General features: G+C 41.8%; 1 protein-coding gene across 2 annotated transcripts in view; it reads right to left on the bottom strand.

The window, feature by feature from the left end:
- Positions 1–1,416, bottom strand: part of LOC138975608 (opioid-binding protein/cell adhesion molecule homolog) — a 78,545-nt gene extending 77,129 nt beyond the window's left edge. For both annotated transcript variants that reach the window (XM_070348345.1, XM_070348335.1), the window contains exon 1: positions 915–1,416. In XM_070348345.1, the coding sequence (XP_070204446.1) occupies positions 915–990 (76 nt within the window). In that variant the 5' untranslated portion in view covers positions 991–1,416. The remainder of the gene's footprint in view (positions 1–914) is intronic.
- Positions 1,417–19,349: the final 17,933 nt, after the last annotated feature.

The raw sequence follows: 19,349 nt of genomic DNA on the forward strand, positions 1-19,349 counted from the left end.
ACGCGGCTTCTAACTCTCGACAGGCGTTTTCGAGCTAGGAAATAATTATGTGGCAAGAGTTTTCACAACTCTGTTCAATCAAATGTTTCTTTTGGTTCAAGTTTAATGTTAAATGAAAAGGACACTTTCTTTATCAAACGGTTATTTTTGAGCTGTGAAATCGGATCGCGATGTAATTTTCGCTGTATCAATGTTATAAACCAGTTCTATTGACAGTAATGATTAATGCAATGTACTTATATGGTGACACTGATAATTACGGACCGCGGAAATATCGAATCGGGAATTGCTGGCACGACATTCAATAAGAACAGTCTGAACAAACTGTTCATTCTAACTTCTTGCCTGTGGCTGAGAAACATGCGACAAAATACTGGTGCATAACAGCTATTATCAAACAAATGTTTGATTGTTTGTTTTGGTTTGGTTTTTACATTTAATCAAGTTTTGACTAAATGTTTTAACATAGAGAGGAAATCGAGACGAGGGTCGTGGTGTGTGTGTGTGTGTGTGTGTGTGTGTGTGTGTGTGTGTGTGTGTGTGTGTGTGTGTGTGTGTGTGTGTGTGTGTGTGTAGTGGTACACGTAAAAATTAAATAAGGTTTGGGAGACATATTTTGTTCTCACTAAAATATCAAAATGTGTGTGCAGGGAGACACATAAATGACAATGTTTGCATGTGTCAGGCACACCCATACAATTTAATATAGATACTCATCATACATATTATGTTTTTAGAAAGTACATCAGAAAAGCGCGCGCACACGCACACACACACACACACACACACACACACACACACACACACACACACAGACCCATAAAGCATTAACAACATACTCTGTTCTACAAAACAAGAGGCTGGCACTACTCAACATTCACATCAACATCGAGGCATCATTTTAAAAGACTCACCTGTTGAAGCACACATCAAAACAAAAAATTTGATCAGATAATATAAATCCATGTTACACTGCAAGACTTCCTCCATTCACTGACTTTCAGTAATATATGTCGAGCAGAAAGTCGATGTTACCTTCCCGATCACATCAGAAAACTCTCAGTTCCGTTCTGTTGGGTAGGTTTGTTTTATTTTCAGGTCCATCTGTAGCCCGCGGCAGAGAACCGAGAATCTTTGATAACAGATCACATTTGTCATAATACGGCAAGCGCTCTTGTAATGTTAGATTTAGAAACAATCGATTTTAAAGCACTGCATCCGTTTAAATTTCAAAACGGAGCGGTCACGCCCATTACCAAGCTTGCGTTTTCTTTCCAAACTCTGCAGGATGTCTTTGTCATTCTGTCCACGCTTGGTTGTAGAACGAGGGATTCGATACCACTGAAAGGGGGAACTTCTTGTACGGAGAAGTAGGTAGAGAAAACACACAGACTCGCGCGGAGTGTTGCATGCAAACAGGAACGACGAGGAAGAAGAAGGATGGGGAATGGTGGTGGGGAAGGCTGTAGGGAAGGGGCGACGGGGGTGGCGGTGGGGGTTAGGTTGAGTTGTGTCTCCAGGCTTGACAAGACTGCGTCACTCGCAGAGCACGTGAGACGCGTGAGAGACCAGTAGACGTGTGTGCGGGACATCTTGAGTCTGTCTCCGTATCTCCTACCCCCAGTCTCATCCCTTCTCCACCCCGGGCCCCTACCCCCCCCCCCCCCCTCTCCCTGTCCCCTTCCGCCACCCTCCGTCCCCGCCTCCCTTCCTACCCTACCCGTCATAAAAAGTACACAGATACATTTAGATGTAGATCTTTGTGATGTGGCCAGTTATGTTAAAACCAAGTATATTGCCAGAAAGGTAATTCATTCCCCTACCGTATAAAATGAAGAATTTTATTTTTCACAAATAAGTGTTTATGCAGTGAACCGGAGACCTAGGACACCCCCCCCCCAAAAAAAAAAAAGCAAATTGGCAAAAGCAAACTTGCAGACACTAAAATACACAAAAATTCAAAATAAGCAAGAGTGACCCCGTTTTTCATCTCAAATGGAAGAACAACTCATTTTCTACCCATTCAAATTTATTTGGGTCAGCTGTTGTGCCGAGCAGTGTTGTTTTGCCATTTTGAATAAGACTGGTGTCAGCCTCGTCAGAAGCCGTAAAATGCTTGTTTTGGCGTCATTTTTTGTGGGCTATGTACCCTACTGAAAACACTGCATAAACACTATTTCATGAAAAATGAAACTCTTTATTTCATACGGTAGGGGAATGAATTACCTTTCTGGCAATAAACTTGGTGTTAACATAACTGGCCGCATCACAAAGATCTACAGCTAAATATATCTGTGTACTTTTTTATGACGGGTAGTGTAGAATGTCTTACCCCCTTTCCACCACTCTCAGTCAGCCCTCTCTCGCCCCTATCTCCCCTCCACAAAACGTCCCTGTCGTCCCTCCTAGAATGGCCAACCCCCTTTTTAACATTTCAGCCATTTCCCTCTCTCTTGCAATGTTCACATGCACAGCATACAGTTTGTTCAATTCAATACACTGGAATAAATTAACAGACTGGAGACACCACCCTTGTCTCGGTGTGTTTTTAAGGCTTCAAAACACTTCAGGGACTGTGAAAAAAGTACGCATGTTCACTTTCTGACTTTGTGGTCTGATACGTTTTGGGAATGTGAGTGCGTTTATGCGCGTTTACACGTGTGAGTGCGTGCAAACGATTACACAGTTGTATGTTCTTGTCGTTCTTTGAAAGGTCCAGAAAGGGAGTGTTTGTTTCATTTGCTCATTGCTTGTAAATTAAAATGCTTTGACACAAGAAAATGAATGACCTTATGAGCTGGCTGTGTGTTTCGAAATGAATGTATTTCATCCCTGCTCTAACTTCAAGCGCTTTTCCCCCCAAGTTAGTTAGTTATTTAGTTAGTTAGTTGTTGCTTTGTGGGTCCAGCGGACCATATAGGCCAAATCAGGACCCCTTTCCCCCAAGTAATCATCGGGACCATAGTGATTTCATATGCCAGTAGCCTTGAAAATTGTTTTTTCCATGAGAGAAAAAATTAAAGCAGAACAAATGGAACGTTGGGGAATAAAAGGGTACGAAGCTGGCCATCAGTCCGGGGAACATCCAAACTCTCAGATCAGAATGAACCCGTGTTCTGCTGCCATTGTTCCACGCCATGTACGCTGAATTCCATAACTTTCGGGGCAACATGGGACTGTGTGTATGCATAGAAAATCCCTATCAAGCCAAGAGCAATAATTAACAGCCCAATTAGCACAAACTGTGTGCAATGAGCGCACAATCAGAGCAGGTCAACGACACCCAATGTATGATAATACCCGTACGTGCGGCGAAATGGTGCGATAAACAATCATTACCATTAATTTTCGTTCAAGTGAAGCTGCCAATTTAAAGGTACCACCCTTCTAGTCTACGCCATCATGTTTTCCGTCACAGACCTGTCTAGACCTGCACACAAGATAACAACATCGATCAATGTGAAGACAGTCTAAACTTCAACAGCCTGCCTGCTTTCTGTGCAAAGCGGGATTTTTGTGTGTCTTTTTCCTTCTTTTAGTTTCGTTAAAGACACCAGTATCAACATGCGAAATGTATTAAGCAAAAACTTCTCACTGTGCACATAAATCAGCCATATTGTTTGCTGCTTACGTGCGTGCGTGCGTGCGTGCGTGCGTGCGTGCGTGCGTCCTTGCGTGCGTGCGTGTACGTGCGAGTCGTGCGTACGTGCGTTCGTGCGTGCGTGTGAGCGTGCGTGCGTGCGTGCGTGCGTGCGTGCGTGCGTGCGCGCGTGCGTGTGTGTGAATGGGAAGATGCTGTCATTCCAAGTAAACGACTTGACAGACCTGAGATTGATTTACATGCTCGGTCACACAGTAAGAAAACATGTTTGACTCACCAATTTAAAATTCGTGACAGATAGACTGCTAACACCAGTTTAAAGGCACAGTAACAAACCATCACAGATACTGTCAGGCTTTTACACACAGTACAAACACCCTTTCATTTACACACTCAACCCTTTTGAACATCGCTACGTAAAGAGCGAGCAATTTTCAAAGAATTAGTTTTGCGGATTGTCTGATAACAAAATCGGACGGTGCGGTTTGGCGCTGGACCTAACTTTTAAAATCTAAATAATAAATTGACAGCTTGTCACACAAACATTCTTAAATCATAAAAGAATTATTTTTTCATCAGTACAAGATCAGTACAATTCGAAGTTTTGAAAGTTTGAAAAAAGAAAAGCCCGGAAGCAGGGTCACGCAAGGTCGTGGTTCTCGTAGCAGACGGTAATGCCTATTGCCAGTTCCTCTGAACAGTCAAAAGCCATCGCTAGAGTTCGTGTGAATCACAACCGTTTGGTGCGTTTAGATTCAGACGTACACAATAACGTGCTTTTGCAGATAAGCTTACAGCGAGTCGCATTGAAAATTACAAACTGACGACCACATTGTGAAAAAATGGAAACGGAATCACACGGGTTCACGATGGCTCAAGGGTAAGATAAACCACGCAAAAATAAATTCTTTGAAAATTGCTCGCTCTTCACGGAGGGCACCTAAGATGTTCTCAAGCGGTGAGTGTTTAAATGAAAGGGTGTTTGTACTGTGTGTAAAAGCCTGACAGTATCTGTGATGGTTTACTGTGCCTTTAACATTCCTTTCCAATAGTGAGAAACGTGTCGACTTTCTGTTCCACCGACTTATTGCGACATGGAATAGCTTAACCACTTGTCATGCGCCAGTTACATGTGGGCCTGTTGAAAGATAGAATACCGAAGGCGCCATTTTAGAATGTTTTCTGTCGATTTGGACCTTAAAAAGTTCAAGGGACATTCGGTGTACTGCAATTTAGAAACACCTGCAATGATTTGCTCAAAACTGCTCCGAAACTATGCCAAATAATCAAATGAATTTTAATCAGCGAGCGGTTTGCTTCGCCCAGCTCTCCTGTCAGGAGTCCGGACTTCCGGTCATTATCATTATTTCTTTAGTTTTCATAGATACCCAATCGTCAAATTAGATTAAGACTTAGACCGTTGGATGGAGGAAGTCAAACCCGGCTACAGTATAGCTTACGCATGCAAATGCCGTGCCATACAGGACTAAAACGCTTCGCATAACAAAAACAAACAAAAACAAACACAATGTACATTGGAGAATATCACGATCTGCAATGACTACCAAACATAGCATTCAGATGGGAAAATGAAACGCTTAAACACTAATTTTAAGACCTTCCTCGTGTGTGTTGTCATCTATTCAACTCCCAAAATGAACTCTGTAGCTCTCGGCTGAATTTCAAATATGTATCTCTAGGAATAGCGCATGAAATACGTACGGTGAAAGATAGGACTTTGATTTGATTTGATTTATTTGATTTATGCAGTCTTATATCGCGCGCGGCGTATCTCCAGATTCGGACTCAAGGCGCAGGGATCTATTTATGCCGTGTGAGATGGAATTTTTTACACAATACATCACGCATTCACATCGACCAGCAGATCGCAGCCATTTCGGCGCATATCCTACTTTTCACGGCCTATTATTCCAAGTCACACGGGTATTTTGGTGGACATTATTTTATCTATGCCTATACAATTTTGCCAGGAAAGACCCTTTTGTCAATCGTGGGATCTTTAACGTGCACACCCCAATGTAGTGTACACGAAGGGACCTCGGTTTTTCGTCTCATCCAAAAGACTAGCACTTGAACCCACCACCTAGGTTAGGAAAGGGGGGAGAAATTTGCTAATGCCCTGACCCAGGGTCGAACTCGCAACCTCTCGCTTCCGAGCGCAAGTGCGTTACCACTCGGCCACCCAGTCCAGGACCCAGGACGAAATTATGACTCGCGCAAAGAAAGTCACAATGAGAATTACAGTCTGGGATGCCCACTCAAACCACAACCGTTTTCAATTTGAGTAACTCGGCGCTAAGACGTTTATTTTAAGGTATTTCTGGTGTGTCGTCACATAATTACAACCCCCTACCTGAACTGTATAGCTTTTGGGGCGATTTGAGACAGTTTTGTTGTTAGATATTATCCCTTTAAATGTATTCCATAAGCTTAAAGGTGTTTTTTCCCGTTTCGGGTTGAACTGAGAGTGTGTGTTCTTGTTTTGTTTTCTAAATTTCTCATGCTTTTGGTATTAGACATAATTCGGAAGTAGACGTATTTGCGTTGGATGCCGTTTCTGGTGTAATAAAGAATAAGCTTAAATTTATACATGGTGGTATGGTGGGTTTTTTTTATTCACAACGTTGCCTTTCAAGGCTGTATCGATAAAGCTGGAAGTTCTCTATGCAATAGGTTCACGTTAAGAGCATCAACACTGAGTTTCTCGAGGACTGATTCCAAAAGTGTCCACTTTCTTCATGCAGCTTTCAGACTTTTTTTTGCTGCTTTTACAAGCATCTTTGATTTCTGATGTTTAAAAATATTTCCAAACTCACGACTTGGTCAACGTAAACAAATCCGAAAATACACACAGAATACTTCCAAACGTACTTACGCGCAAACACTTCAGCGGTATGCTGCGTGAACTAAAATATTTGAGTGTGCGGACGTTTATGTTTACTTTTTCTGTGCAGTTCCTTTTTTCAAACACCCAGTGTGCACACAAATTATCCGAGAAAGCCTCGCTTCAATGAATAGCTACTTCAATCTAAGCAATGATTTCCCTCGTAGGATTTGGCAAACAGCTTTGCCCAAACCATCCATCTACCCAGCCGTCGCGCGTTCCATGGCCAGGCTTTCACTTCGATCGTTTTGCCTTTTTTCAATGGCGGCCATTTTAGTTGTAGCAGTTTGTTTTTTTGTCCTGTGACTGGTTCCCGGAGATAAGACAAGTGTTGGCCGGCCTGCGGATGGCTCTGTGAGTAAAAAGGTTCTTTTGATCTCTTCCTACACGTGTGAGTGCAGCAAAATGCATGTCTGGCGCCGTTTGATCTTTCCTGTGAGTTATTCAGGATGCCAAGTACGTCCTGAAAGGCACATTTTGGTTTAGGTGGACGGAAGGCAGACTCACGGATAAAGAATGGGACAAAGAAGTGGAAGGAGAACAAATATGACTTAGCAGGCCTTTTGATCAACATTGAAAATTGATGTAAGTTTATTGGGCGGTGGGGATATTATTGGAAAAGGATACGTAATGGATTTGGATATGAGAGACATAAAGACAAAGAGACACACAGACATGCACACACCGAGTCAGAGAGACACAGATGGACAAAGATAGAGAAGTATATACAGAAAGACAGAGACACTCCGAAATTGACAAAGACGGACAACTAAAAGAGAAGTAAGCGAAGGGGTGTGTGTAATCTATGTCAGGCGGAGATGCGTGCTGATAAGAGACAAACACAAACCGTGTGATGACTACGTATGAGGTCACAAGCATAGAGTATAGTGTTAGATGGGTTTGTCTGTCTTTCTGTCTGTCTGTCTGTCTGTCTGTCTGCCTGTCTGTCTGTCTCTCTGTCTGTCTCTCTGTGTGTATGTCTGTCTGTCTGCCTATCTGCCTGTCTGCCTATATGCCTGTCTGCCTATCTGTCTGTTTGTCTGTCTGTCTGCGTCCCCTTTAAAAACAAAAGCATAAGGTTGCCTCTAGGCTGCTACAAAAATGGTCATTATACGAACTTTTCACTACTGAATCTGAACACAATTTCTGAGAACAGTAAATGAAACACAAACCTTTACTGGATCCACATGACAAAAGTCATAATAATACCTGTGGGCCGTGCTAGAAACGTCAGCATTTCGCTTGGTTTATTAAGACCAGGAAGAAGAAATATACACCCACAGAGTAGAAAACGCATAAAGAGCATCCCATTTCAGAGACTCTGTCAGAGAGTCTGAAAGGAAAAATCTGTCAAACGTAATTCTTGTTTACTAAAACCTTATAAAAAAGATATACGACAAGCACTATCAACAAGTCTAAAAAGACTAGAGGAGGCTCTTTTAAATTGATAAAGAGTAACAGTAGAAAGCACTGCAACAAACATAATTATGACCAGTACTCCGGTCTATCAGGGCTTCAGTTGTATTACATAAGCTCACAATATACTTTGCCTGCAATTAAACCAGGCTGCAGTTAATATATTTGCTAAAGATAGAGGAGAGATAAAGAATGACGATCTGAGAAGACAGTACAAACTTAGAAAATGACAGCAGAGTAACCACAGAAACCAAAAAGGCATCTGATCATGTACTGGTTGCAACTGGGCTAAGGTTCAAGGTTAATGTCCTTCAAATGTTGCCCATTTGGGGCATGGGGATGAAGGGAATGAATAACCTCCATCACGATACCAAATTATTAAATAGTTTATTGATTCATATCATAAACAAAAAACAATGGTGGGTTGTTTTTTTTATAAAAATAAACACAAATGGTCAGAAGGACGGTAAATACACTTTTTTTTTTAATATATAAAAGGGGTTTTAGGATTGAAATGCAAGAGGAAATATCTGTCTCTGTCTCTCTCTGTCTGTCGCTGTCTCTCTCTGTCTGTCGCTGTCTCTCTCTGTCTCTGTCTGTCTGTCTGTCTGTCTCACTCTCTCTCTCTCTCTCTCTCTCTCTCTCTCTCTCTCTCTCTCTCTCTCTCTCTCTGATCAATCCGTCTTGAGGAACATCATGGCGTCTGCATACATCGCCAGTAACCCGTCATGAAAAGGTTAATTCAATCGGTCATGATCAGACGGCCGAGACGCGTATAGCTGCTTCTCTTAGTGTGACTCGTCTCAGGAATGATAACTTCTAGCTAATGTGCGCCGTTTGTTCTCGCTTGGGATTCACCGGAATACATAAATACAATCGACAACAGAGACCTAACATCCGGGAGTTTGATAGTCGAATTCATCAAGAGGAAAAACAGTTTTCTTTCTTCCTTCAACGTGTTTTGGATGTCGAATTTAACATGACTGTCAAATTTCAGTGCTTGTTGAAAGTTTTCTCGAAAATAAAGTCAACGTTCTATGGGATTGACAGCCCAGGGCGGAGGGTGTGGTGGTGGTGGTGGTGGTGGGGAGGGGGGGTGGAAAGGGGTTAATAACCTTCCTTTACAAGATCGTATACACGAGAAGGAGGTATATTTAAAGTAGCCCTCGCAGGTGTTTCTTAAAGAACTCTTACGTTTCTAAATCGAACTCGAAGATGGATCTGGGAAAAGTCATTTATTAAAACCTTAATTGATGGCACAGCCGGTTTGTACTTTGTAAAGTTAAATTTGCTTTTGAAGTTCTTGAATATAACATTCATTGTTGCTTATGTGTGTAGTACCCCCAACGTCTTATAAAGTGATAGATTTACATCACTGGATCAAGAGAGAGACAGAGAGACAACGACAGACAGACAGACAGAGAAAGAGAGATAGAGACAGAGAAGGCAAGTTACAAAAATCCGCACTTTTACCAATTTCCGGTCTGTGATCATGTTGGATGCCATTGTGGCACGCCGAGACTAAGAAAGAAGTGCAGATCACGCGTGATTTGTGTTTGAGAAAAGCCCGCAGAGAATTTACTGTTCTTTCGTGTGGAAGTTATCAGCTATTCGAATGTCCCCTGCCGCCTTCACACTTCGATTTTTTTTCTTCGAATAAACGCGTACGTGTGTATGCATCCATAAGCTCTGCCGGGCATACGGAACCGTTTGTGGCGAGGAGTATTGCAGGTCATAATACTGGGGACATTTGCGTTTAGCAGGCTATGGCAACGTCAAATCGACAAATGCTTTAACCCACATGAAGTCACTTTACAACAAGCTTATTGCTTAGTCATTTGTGAAGGTGTTTGTGGACTGAAAAGAAACACAGAGAGAGGGGGAGAGAGAGAGAGGGAATATAATATAACTTTTTGTGGGTTGGGCGGGGGGGGGGGGGCAGGGACGGATTAGGGGGGGGGGGTGTTACAGGGGTTCCGGACCCCCCCCCCCCCGGCTGTCATGTTAAAATCAAGGATAAGCCATCAATTGTTCATAAAATAGCTAAAACTCTTCAGCTTCAGGAGGGCTTCGCCCTCCAGACCCCCCAACGAGGCCTTGCCCCTGTACCCCGACGCGGTTAAAAAATGACCATGCACCGTTTATTACGAGACTCATTACCCAGGGTGTAACACCCCCCCCCCCCCCCCTCCCCCTCTCTGGCTTAACTGCTCCGCCCCTGGGTAATGAGTCTCGTAATAAACGGTGCATGGTCATTTTTTAACCGCGTCGGTAGTGCCCTATAGTTTCTTGCAAGAGTTCCATAAAGGTTGTTCGGAGGCACAAGGCTATAACGGATCTGCTGTTGAAGTAAACTTTTTCAAAGGCACACGGTTTTTTTCAGAATCAGCGAGGCGTTACCTGGCCCTGTCAGCTTACAACACACCCTGCACGTTTCTTTCAAATCAGTAACTTGAAGCCGTCTTCAGTCTGACATACAGTCATGGGATGCAGGTCAAGCTCCTATTCATCTGCAGTAATGCGAGTCAAGCTCATTTTAAGCTGAATAGAATCTCTCCTTTCAAACTTTTACCGCGGGATGTAGAGCAGACTGTTATCAACGAGGGGTCTCGCAAAAGAAAGATGTCCTATGTGTGCACTGTTACGCCCCATTTTGTCGCATCGGCCCATTTTGACGCATTACGACCCATCATGCCCCATGTCATCGCACACTGCCGATATTGTCGCACCTGCGACAAAATGGGCCGCGAGTGTAGATATTTTGATGTTTAGCTCAGGAAGGCCAGTCCCGTTTTCTTACTCGCATCAGCATAAAAAACACCTGGTTCCTGTGTGTGAGTGGGTATGTGTATACTTGTGTGTGTATACATTATCGAGTGTCTCCCCATCTGTCTGTCAGTCCGATCGTCCGTCTATTTCAAACTTGTTCACACGATAGTTAGATGTTAGAGATTTTCAGAAGGGGTTAATGGGGTCTGTCTGTCTGTCTTTCTGTCGTGCCTATCTGTAAGAGTAACCATATTTCCATCACGAAGGTTGTGAGATATTGGATAGATTTGGGTTAAATGTCTGGCGACATTACCTACAATTTCGAGTGTCTCTCCATCTGTCTGTCAGTCTGTATCCTTAGCGGATTATGACATTATTCAGTTATTCTGCAGAACAGTCTGTCTGTCTGTCCGATCGTCCGTCTACATCAAACTTGTTCACACGATTTTTGGATGTTACCAGTTTTACAGAAATGGTTAATGGGGACAAGTATCTGTCTGTCTGTCTGTCTGTCTGTATGTATGTCTTTCTGTCTGCCTATCTGTCAGAGTTACCATATTTCCATCACGAAGGTTGTGAGATATTGGATAGATTTGGGTAAAAATTAATGTTCAGCCATGGTGTAATGGGAATGATCCTCCCTCTTTCATTTTCATTTTTTTTCATTTTCATTACTTTATTGTCCCATCGCTGGGAAATTCGGGTCGCTTCCTCCCAGTGGAAAGCTAGCAGCAACGGAGTCGCGCTACCCAGGTGTCTGCGTGTTTAGGTGTATTCAGCCACCTGCACTTATGGCAGAATGACCAAGGTCTTTTACGTGCCATTGTGATGACACGGGGGTGGGACATGGCTTCCGTCTCTGGGTCTGCACATAAAGTTGACCCGTGTCCGTCCCGGCCCGAATTCGATCCTGCGACCTTCCGATCACAAGTCCAGTGCTCTACCAACTGAGCTACCGGGCCCTCTTAGTGTGTGTCTGTCTGTCACTCGGTCTGTCAAAAGTATTTGATGAAACTGATGTTTGTTTATCTGTCTGTGAGCCTGTCTGTCAGTTCTTCACAGACGTGTATACTCAATTTGAACAATGATAAAAATCACCTTTCTTTATTCTTTCTGTCTGTCTGGTTTGTCTGTCTGTTCTCCTTTGAAAGGGGGGTTAACCAACCATCGCATTAGCTGGGATAAACACATTTTTGGCTCAAGTAAATGTAGCCTATGTGTTCATAAACTGTGTCTGTCTGTGCGTTCGTTCGTGCGTGCGTGCGTTCTCTGTACGGACGGTGTGATCGAAACTTTAACAATTGACGAAGTCCGACATCCGTCAACTTTGAAGAAATTCAGTTTTTACAAAATTTCAAAGGCGTTTTAGAAAACTAACGGTGTAAGTTAATTCAGTGTCACTTCTTCATTCATTCCCTAGTAGTGCCTTAAAACATGAGTTATCGCGACTGACGAGTGTTCAGTTTGCAAAATGCTCAAACATAATATGCCGGATCTTCAGTTGGGAGGTATCTGCAAGACGGGTGCCAAAACATTTGACACCTGATCAGAGTCAAGACGGCAAACGTGCCTTAAAATGATATGTCAATGTCGTTCAAAACAAGCTTACTCTGAAAACTTTCTTCGACGATGTGTGACCATCGACGAACTATGGGTTCTCTATGTTAACCTGAAACCAAAAAGCAGTCAAAGCAGTGGAAGCACTGGAACTCACCCTCACTAAAGAAGACAAGGGGACCAAGAAATGGGGGACAGTCATGACGTCAGTCTTACTATGGGATAAGAAAGGATTGTGGGGGTGGATATTCTTGAAAGGGCCCAGACTGTTACTGGAAAATGCTAATCCGCAATTGTGCGACGGTTGTGAGACAGAATCATCGCTGAACGTCATGGAAAGCTGACCAGATGAAAGTTGTTTTCCTAAATCAGTGCGCCGGCACGCAAGCCAGCTGTTGTGATATAAACCTCGACTGACTGCGGCTCTGAAAACCATTGCAAAGGAAAGCGCCGCCTCCTCACTATAAACCTTCACATTGTCCTCGTGAATATTTGTCCTTCTACCAATATTGTGGTGCTTGACAATTCATCCTATCCGGGTTTTGTAGGCACTTTGGCCGTTGATGACGTCATGACTATTACGACTACATGTCCAGTATTTTGTGTGTTACCTTGGGAGTTGCAAATGTGTGCCAAATTGCATAGCTCTAACTAACCTCTTTCATATGTAGGCTACGGATTCCTGAAACAGCCCTCGTATATATTTTATTAGTTTTGGCTATTATTTTACCACTGGCATTTGGTAAAGATGTGTCCTGTTGTTGTATTCTTGTGCTGAACTAGCCTACTGTATGGTTTGCGTTACGAAAGTCCAGGCAGGGACACGTACCCTGCCGCTACTGGGCCATGTTTTTTCTTAGTTCGACTTTATCCAACAACAGCATATACTTACTCTGATTTCACCAATTTAGTAGTGCTGATAGGTTCTCGACTTACTTCTTAAACGTGAGTCTTGTTTCTTTTGCACTAAAATCTAAAAAATAAAATAAAGGTGTGGGATTATAAACTTTCAACGTTGGCACCGGGGTGCCCAACATATAGGACCTCCTCTCTTAGTCCCGAATTCACAAATAAACTAAGTTCGTTGCAGTCTTCACTGAGCCGCCAGCCAAAAAATAAGAAACAAATACACTAAGATAAGAAAAGCATGTGAAAACAGACGCAACAACGCGTTATACCCGCAAAATGGCCGGCGTCTTTAATGTCCGTTTTTGTGGCACTGAAGAATGCCTCGCGTTGATCTGGTGGTATGTGGCTTACACTATCTAACGGCGTAAAACGATATCATGAAAATCTAGGAAATTACACCAACCCTAGCAGATTTGTCTTGGAGTTGTGTAAAAATGGGGGGGGGGGGGGGGGGAGGAGCTGGTGATTCATCTCCCTTTTTGGACGCGATAATAGCCAGTACTATAATGGCAAATTCACGAATCTGCGCTTTCTTTAATATGTCCCAAGCATCTACTGTATTTCAGTTTGATTGTTCGAACAAGTAAAGATTATTGGCTTTTGAATTAAAGCTGACTTGACCTGAATATCAAGTAAAGCATGAGATCAATATAAATCAATGCAATAAACTTCAATGTCTTACCTATTCTTGCTGCCTTTGTTTTTTTAAGACATTATGATTTAGCTGTCCAGAGAATAGAAGCGATGAAGTGAGCTGCATGGTTACTTTCCTTAGGTCCTTGGACCATAAATACGATACCCCTGAACTACCGTGCATACAATTAAAAAAAGAGGTGGCAGGGAGACGGGGGGAGGTGGCGTGTAGGAGCGTGAGGTAGTATGTTTTCACAGATAAGGCTAAAGAGGAGTTTATTCCAGAATGTCTATACTATCAAGAAACAATGCTTTGTTCTGAATTTACTCGCTTTGTTCACAGTTAGCCCTGTAGTCATGTTTCTTGAATTTAAATAAAGTTTTTATAAACTATAAACTTAAATCAAATAAATCGCTAAATCAGTACAAATAAAAGGGTACAAACTTCACTATCTTACATACTTTTGATGCGTTACGTTTTAATAAATTTTATGATTCAGCTGTCCAGAGAAGGGACGAGATAAAATAAGCATCATAAGTCCTCTATGTTTGTGTGTGTGTTCGTGTGTGTGTGTGTGTGTGTGTGTGTGTGTGTGTGTGTGTGTGTGTGTGTGTGTGTGTGTGCGTGTGTTCGTGTGTGTGTGTGTGTGTGTGTGCGTGCATAAGTGTGTGCGTGTGTGTGTGTGTGTGTGTGTGTGTGTGTCTATTCGTTTGTTCGAATCATACCTACAGCGAGCTGCCAGCTATTGATTTTCTTGAAATGACAGCAGGTATAGCGCAGTAGATTCAGGGAGAATACAATGATCGATGATTTTAATGACCAAACTCATAAATTACTTTTTAAGCTTCCAAGCTGAAATGCAATCCCATAGAGTGAACTGAGTCAAAGATTGCCTGACTGAAATTTCAATCAATGAGAGTTTCACCTCAACTTGTGTAAATGGCCAGATAAAACGTCATTAAAGACATTAATCCCAAAAAAAATTGAGAAAAAAATTCTGAGGATATCATCTGCAGGATCTCTCATGTAACCTTTCATGAAGATCGGTTTCTCGGAATTGTTCCAACACCACCAACCTTTGTCTCGAGTGCCAGTCTATGTTCAAACATTGAATCAAAACTTGACCTTTTTCTGCATTCACAGTTTTAGATTTCAAGAATGTTGCGAGACTCAGCATTCATTTTGTTAAAAAAAATTTTTTTAAAGCTTCGTGAAACTTGTTTCTTGTAAAAGCACACACACACACACACACACACTAACACACACACATATATACACACACACACACATTAACACACACACACACACACACACTAACACACACACATATATACACACACACACACAGTGCATTAACACCCACACACACACACACACACACACACACACACACACACACACACACAGAGAAAATACTAATTACTCTATTGGATCCACAGTAGTGCAGGGGTACTTTGCATGTTTGTGGTCAAAGGGCCAAAGGGAAGTAACCATGCAGCCAATTTCATCGCCTATATTATTCTCTTGTCAGCTGAACAATGATATTACTAAACAAATGAAAACACACAAAATAAATAAATGGGCCATTCTCAGAGTCATGGTCCAAAAGCGTGACATTCTCACATAGTCATTGAAAAATAAAGTTCAAAGAAAATCGTTGAAAACTTCATGTGCAATATAATAGGGTGTGATAAAATTATAAGTGGACAAAAAGCTCGAAGAAACTTGTTGGTTTCCCTTATATGGAGCGGCAAAGTGCATAACCGTCCAAAACCATGTTCGGTCGAGGCATTGACAATTTGACAGACACGGGAGTTAAAGTGCAAGTCTCGTGCTCAATAACCAACCATTTCTACTGTTGTGAGCATTTCTGGTTCCAGGCTCATGACAGGATGAAATTGTGTGCAAGTAGTTTTTTTTTAAATATTGTTCATTACTTAATTAAATGCAAAAACGTCTTGTTCGGTCGAGGCCAAAATGTGTGACACCAAGACCTCCTCTGAGATTCATGTTGCAATTACCGGCAAACAAAAGAGAGGGGTTCACTAGTCCGAGGGTTCACTAGTCCGAGGGTTCACTAGTCCGAGGGTCCACTAGTCCGAGGGTTCACTAGTCCGAGGGTCCACTAGTCCGAGGGTTCACTAGTCCGAGGGTTCACTAGTCCGAGGGTCCACTAGTCCGAGGGTTCACTAGTCCGAGGGTTCACTAGTCCGAGGGTCCACTAGTCCGAGGGTCCACTAGTCCGAGGGTTCACTAGTCCTGTACACTTTGTTTGCACTCTTCACTCTTAGTTTACTGGAGTTTTTCGTCAAGAGAGGAATGTCACAATATGGCGGCTTTCAATCAGCCGATTTTTAGCAAACTAAAATGGCAAACAAATTTGCAACGAAAAGGTAGTAAAATTTGACTTGAAAACATATAAATGTATTCCTTGAGACACAATACAGATTCAGCATGTAGTTGATTTGATGGAAAATGATGGTTGTAAACCTTTCATGAAGTAGGTCACCCCCCTCTGGGACAGTAATCTGAGAATGACCCAAAATACTGACATTGATAACCATTCATTCATACCGATTCAACGCTTTAGTTCATAAAACGCATTTTTTATAACTGCATTCACATTTTGACATTTCAGGAATGTTCTGAGAAACATGTTTGATGTAACAAACACACTTGCACACACACACACACACACACACACACACACACACACACACACACACACACACACACACACACACACACACAAAATAATTACTTTATTGGATCCACAGTGGCATAAGGGTACGTAGCATGTTTATGGTCAAAGGGTCAAAGGGAAGTAACCATGCAGCTCACTTCATCGCTTATATTCTCTTGTCAGCTGAACACTACGACACAAAGCAAAACAACATAAATATGATTAGGATACTGATATTTAAAATCATTGATTTATACTGATTTAACACTTTACTTCATGAAATGCCTTCTTTTTTCCTTCTCTATTTACTTCATTGGCATTTTCAAATTTGATGAATGCTGTTTAAAAAAAAAAGCTATACCATGCCTAAAATCAATGGTTTTGAAGATTAAAATCGTTTCATGAAATGTTTAGGATGTAACACGCACACACCAACACACCCACACATCCACACACCCACACATCCACACACACACAGGAAATAACTACTTTGTTACAAACTTTAGTATCGCAACTATCTTCGATGTCTTGCTTTTTGTAACAATATTGTAAATTAAGGATTCAGCTTCCGAGAGAAGAGAAGAAATTAAAATAGCTGCATGGTTACTTCCCTTGGTCCCTTTGGCCATAAACGTGATACCCCTGCGCTACCATGGATAACATTTTCTTGCCCGATTTATATCAGAAGTCTATCATACTAGAAATACTCTACTACCATTACCAGCAGTCAACACGCGGTGATACATATGCCCTTTGACCTTTTCTTGGGGATATCCCATACTAAAAATAGAATACGGAATTCTGGGAAAGCTGTTCAAGGGCACTCACGCACTATATTCGATTTTCAATACACGACTCAAAACCTTTCGGATAAATCAAAAAGAATAAAATTCAAGAATATAGAGTTTAGAAAAGAATTTTTAAAAATTGAAAATTTGAGAAAAAATGTTTTACGAAAGTCTTGCCAATTAGGGAACTCGAGACCGTCGGCTCTGGAGGCAATTGTCTAACCACCCTGCCTTCGAAGCACACGAAATAAAGGCGTGAAAACTAAAACTTGAACTGCCAATTTCCACGTGCCCGGGTTATCGAATCAAGCATTTGTTGACTCGTCTGTTTCCCCGTTCATATTTGTGTTTTGTACGTTTTCTTGATCTCATCATTACATGTAGTCGCGGTGTTGTCTACAGGGCATTAAATTTTCACCAAAGCCGATATTACTAATAAAAAAAATAGAAATGGTATTTCTTGGGAAATTGTCTCGGTGGAAGTACTCAATAATTATGCAACTTTTTGATTATTTAGATTCATTACATCATCCAAAACGTTTGGAATGAATAAAATACAAGAATTACGAGTTCAGAAGAAAAAAAAAATTGCCCTCGAAGAGAATCGAACCCGGGACCACGAATGTTCGGGAAAGCGATCGGGCGCTTTGCCAACTGAGCTATTCTGTCGCACTGTAAGCGAGGGAGATTTTAACTTCAAATACTACACTTCGAGTTCTCGAGCGTGGGCGATCAGTATTGACTCGACTTGAGTTTCTGAGTCTCTCCGTTCGTATTTGTGTACTGTTCTCTTTATCTCACTGTTCGAGGCAAGTTAAGCTAATAACTGACCCTATGCTCCCGTTCACTTCGTATAAGTTTGGAAAGCAGAATCAAGTAGCGATAATTTCAAGCTTGACCGACATTATGGCTACGAAATGCATTGACCAATTGCCGAAAGGATTTCCCTACCCAAACTCCTCGATTCTCGATGACATACAAAGGATTTTGTTTGGGAGGACGACAATCTATGGACGGTTTATTATATATAAAGGGAAGCAAGCGTTTAAAAACGGGCGTTGATAGAGCCAATGAACAGTGATGCCAACTTGTAGCATTTCATTCACTTGTATATACAGTCGAAACCGTTTATAACGAATCTCAGGGGAAAACATTTTTTATTCGTTATAACCGGAAAAAATTCCTTATAACCGGTTTCTTCACATTTTCAACGTAACAATGGTAAAATGTTGGCAAATAAGTATTGTTTTCTGTTGCATAAGTAATCTTTTTGTCATATCATTAAAACATTCAATGAGGTACATACATAATCGTACATGAGAGAGAGAGAGAGAGAGAGAGAGAGAGAGAGAGAGAGAGAGAGAGAGAGAGAGAGAGAGAGAGAGAGAGAGAGAGAGAGAGAGTGAGAGAGAGAGACTCGGAGAGAGAGAGAGGGAGAGATAAACGGAGAGAGTGTGTGTGAGAGAGAGAGAGAGAGAGAGAGAGACAGAGACAGAGAAAGATAGTGAAAGAGAGAGAGAGAGAGAGAGGGGGGGGGGGGGGTACGGGGCATGCAACAGGCCTAGGGAAAGCTGGAGATTCAAGTGGAGAATTATCAACTGTTATGTGGTCTATACAACGGTCAAATAAATAATTAAGCACAATTTGGAGAGATCGTTTTCAACAGAAATACCAAAGTTTGCCTGAAACAATAAACACACACACATGACACACACACACACATCGAATTCTGTTCTTCAACAAATCTGTTTATTAGGCCATAACCTTGTACCCAAAAACGTAACAATGAAATAAAAACAACAAAAACAACAACAAAAGACCTGGTGTCTAAAAATTGATGTACAAAATAATGGCTTTGTTTTGCAGGCGGAAAAGAAAATAGACAAAAAAACAACTTAGAAAAATAAAATGTTCGTTATAACCAATATTTAGTCGCCATCTTGTTGTATGAATTACTTCCCTAAGTTGATGTCATAAGTCATAAGTTACGAAAAAGTTGGATTTGCGTCATAGTTTCGTTCTAACCGGTTCTTTTTCTGGTCTGGGAACAAGAAATGTTTACGTTATAAGCGGTTTCTCGTTATAAC

This window comes from Littorina saxatilis, linkage group LG1 (assembly GCF_037325665.1).
Source record: "Littorina saxatilis isolate snail1 linkage group LG1, US_GU_Lsax_2.0, whole genome shotgun sequence".
In the NCBI taxonomy this organism is placed as follows: Eukaryota; Metazoa; Mollusca; class Gastropoda; order Littorinimorpha; family Littorinidae; genus Littorina; species Littorina saxatilis.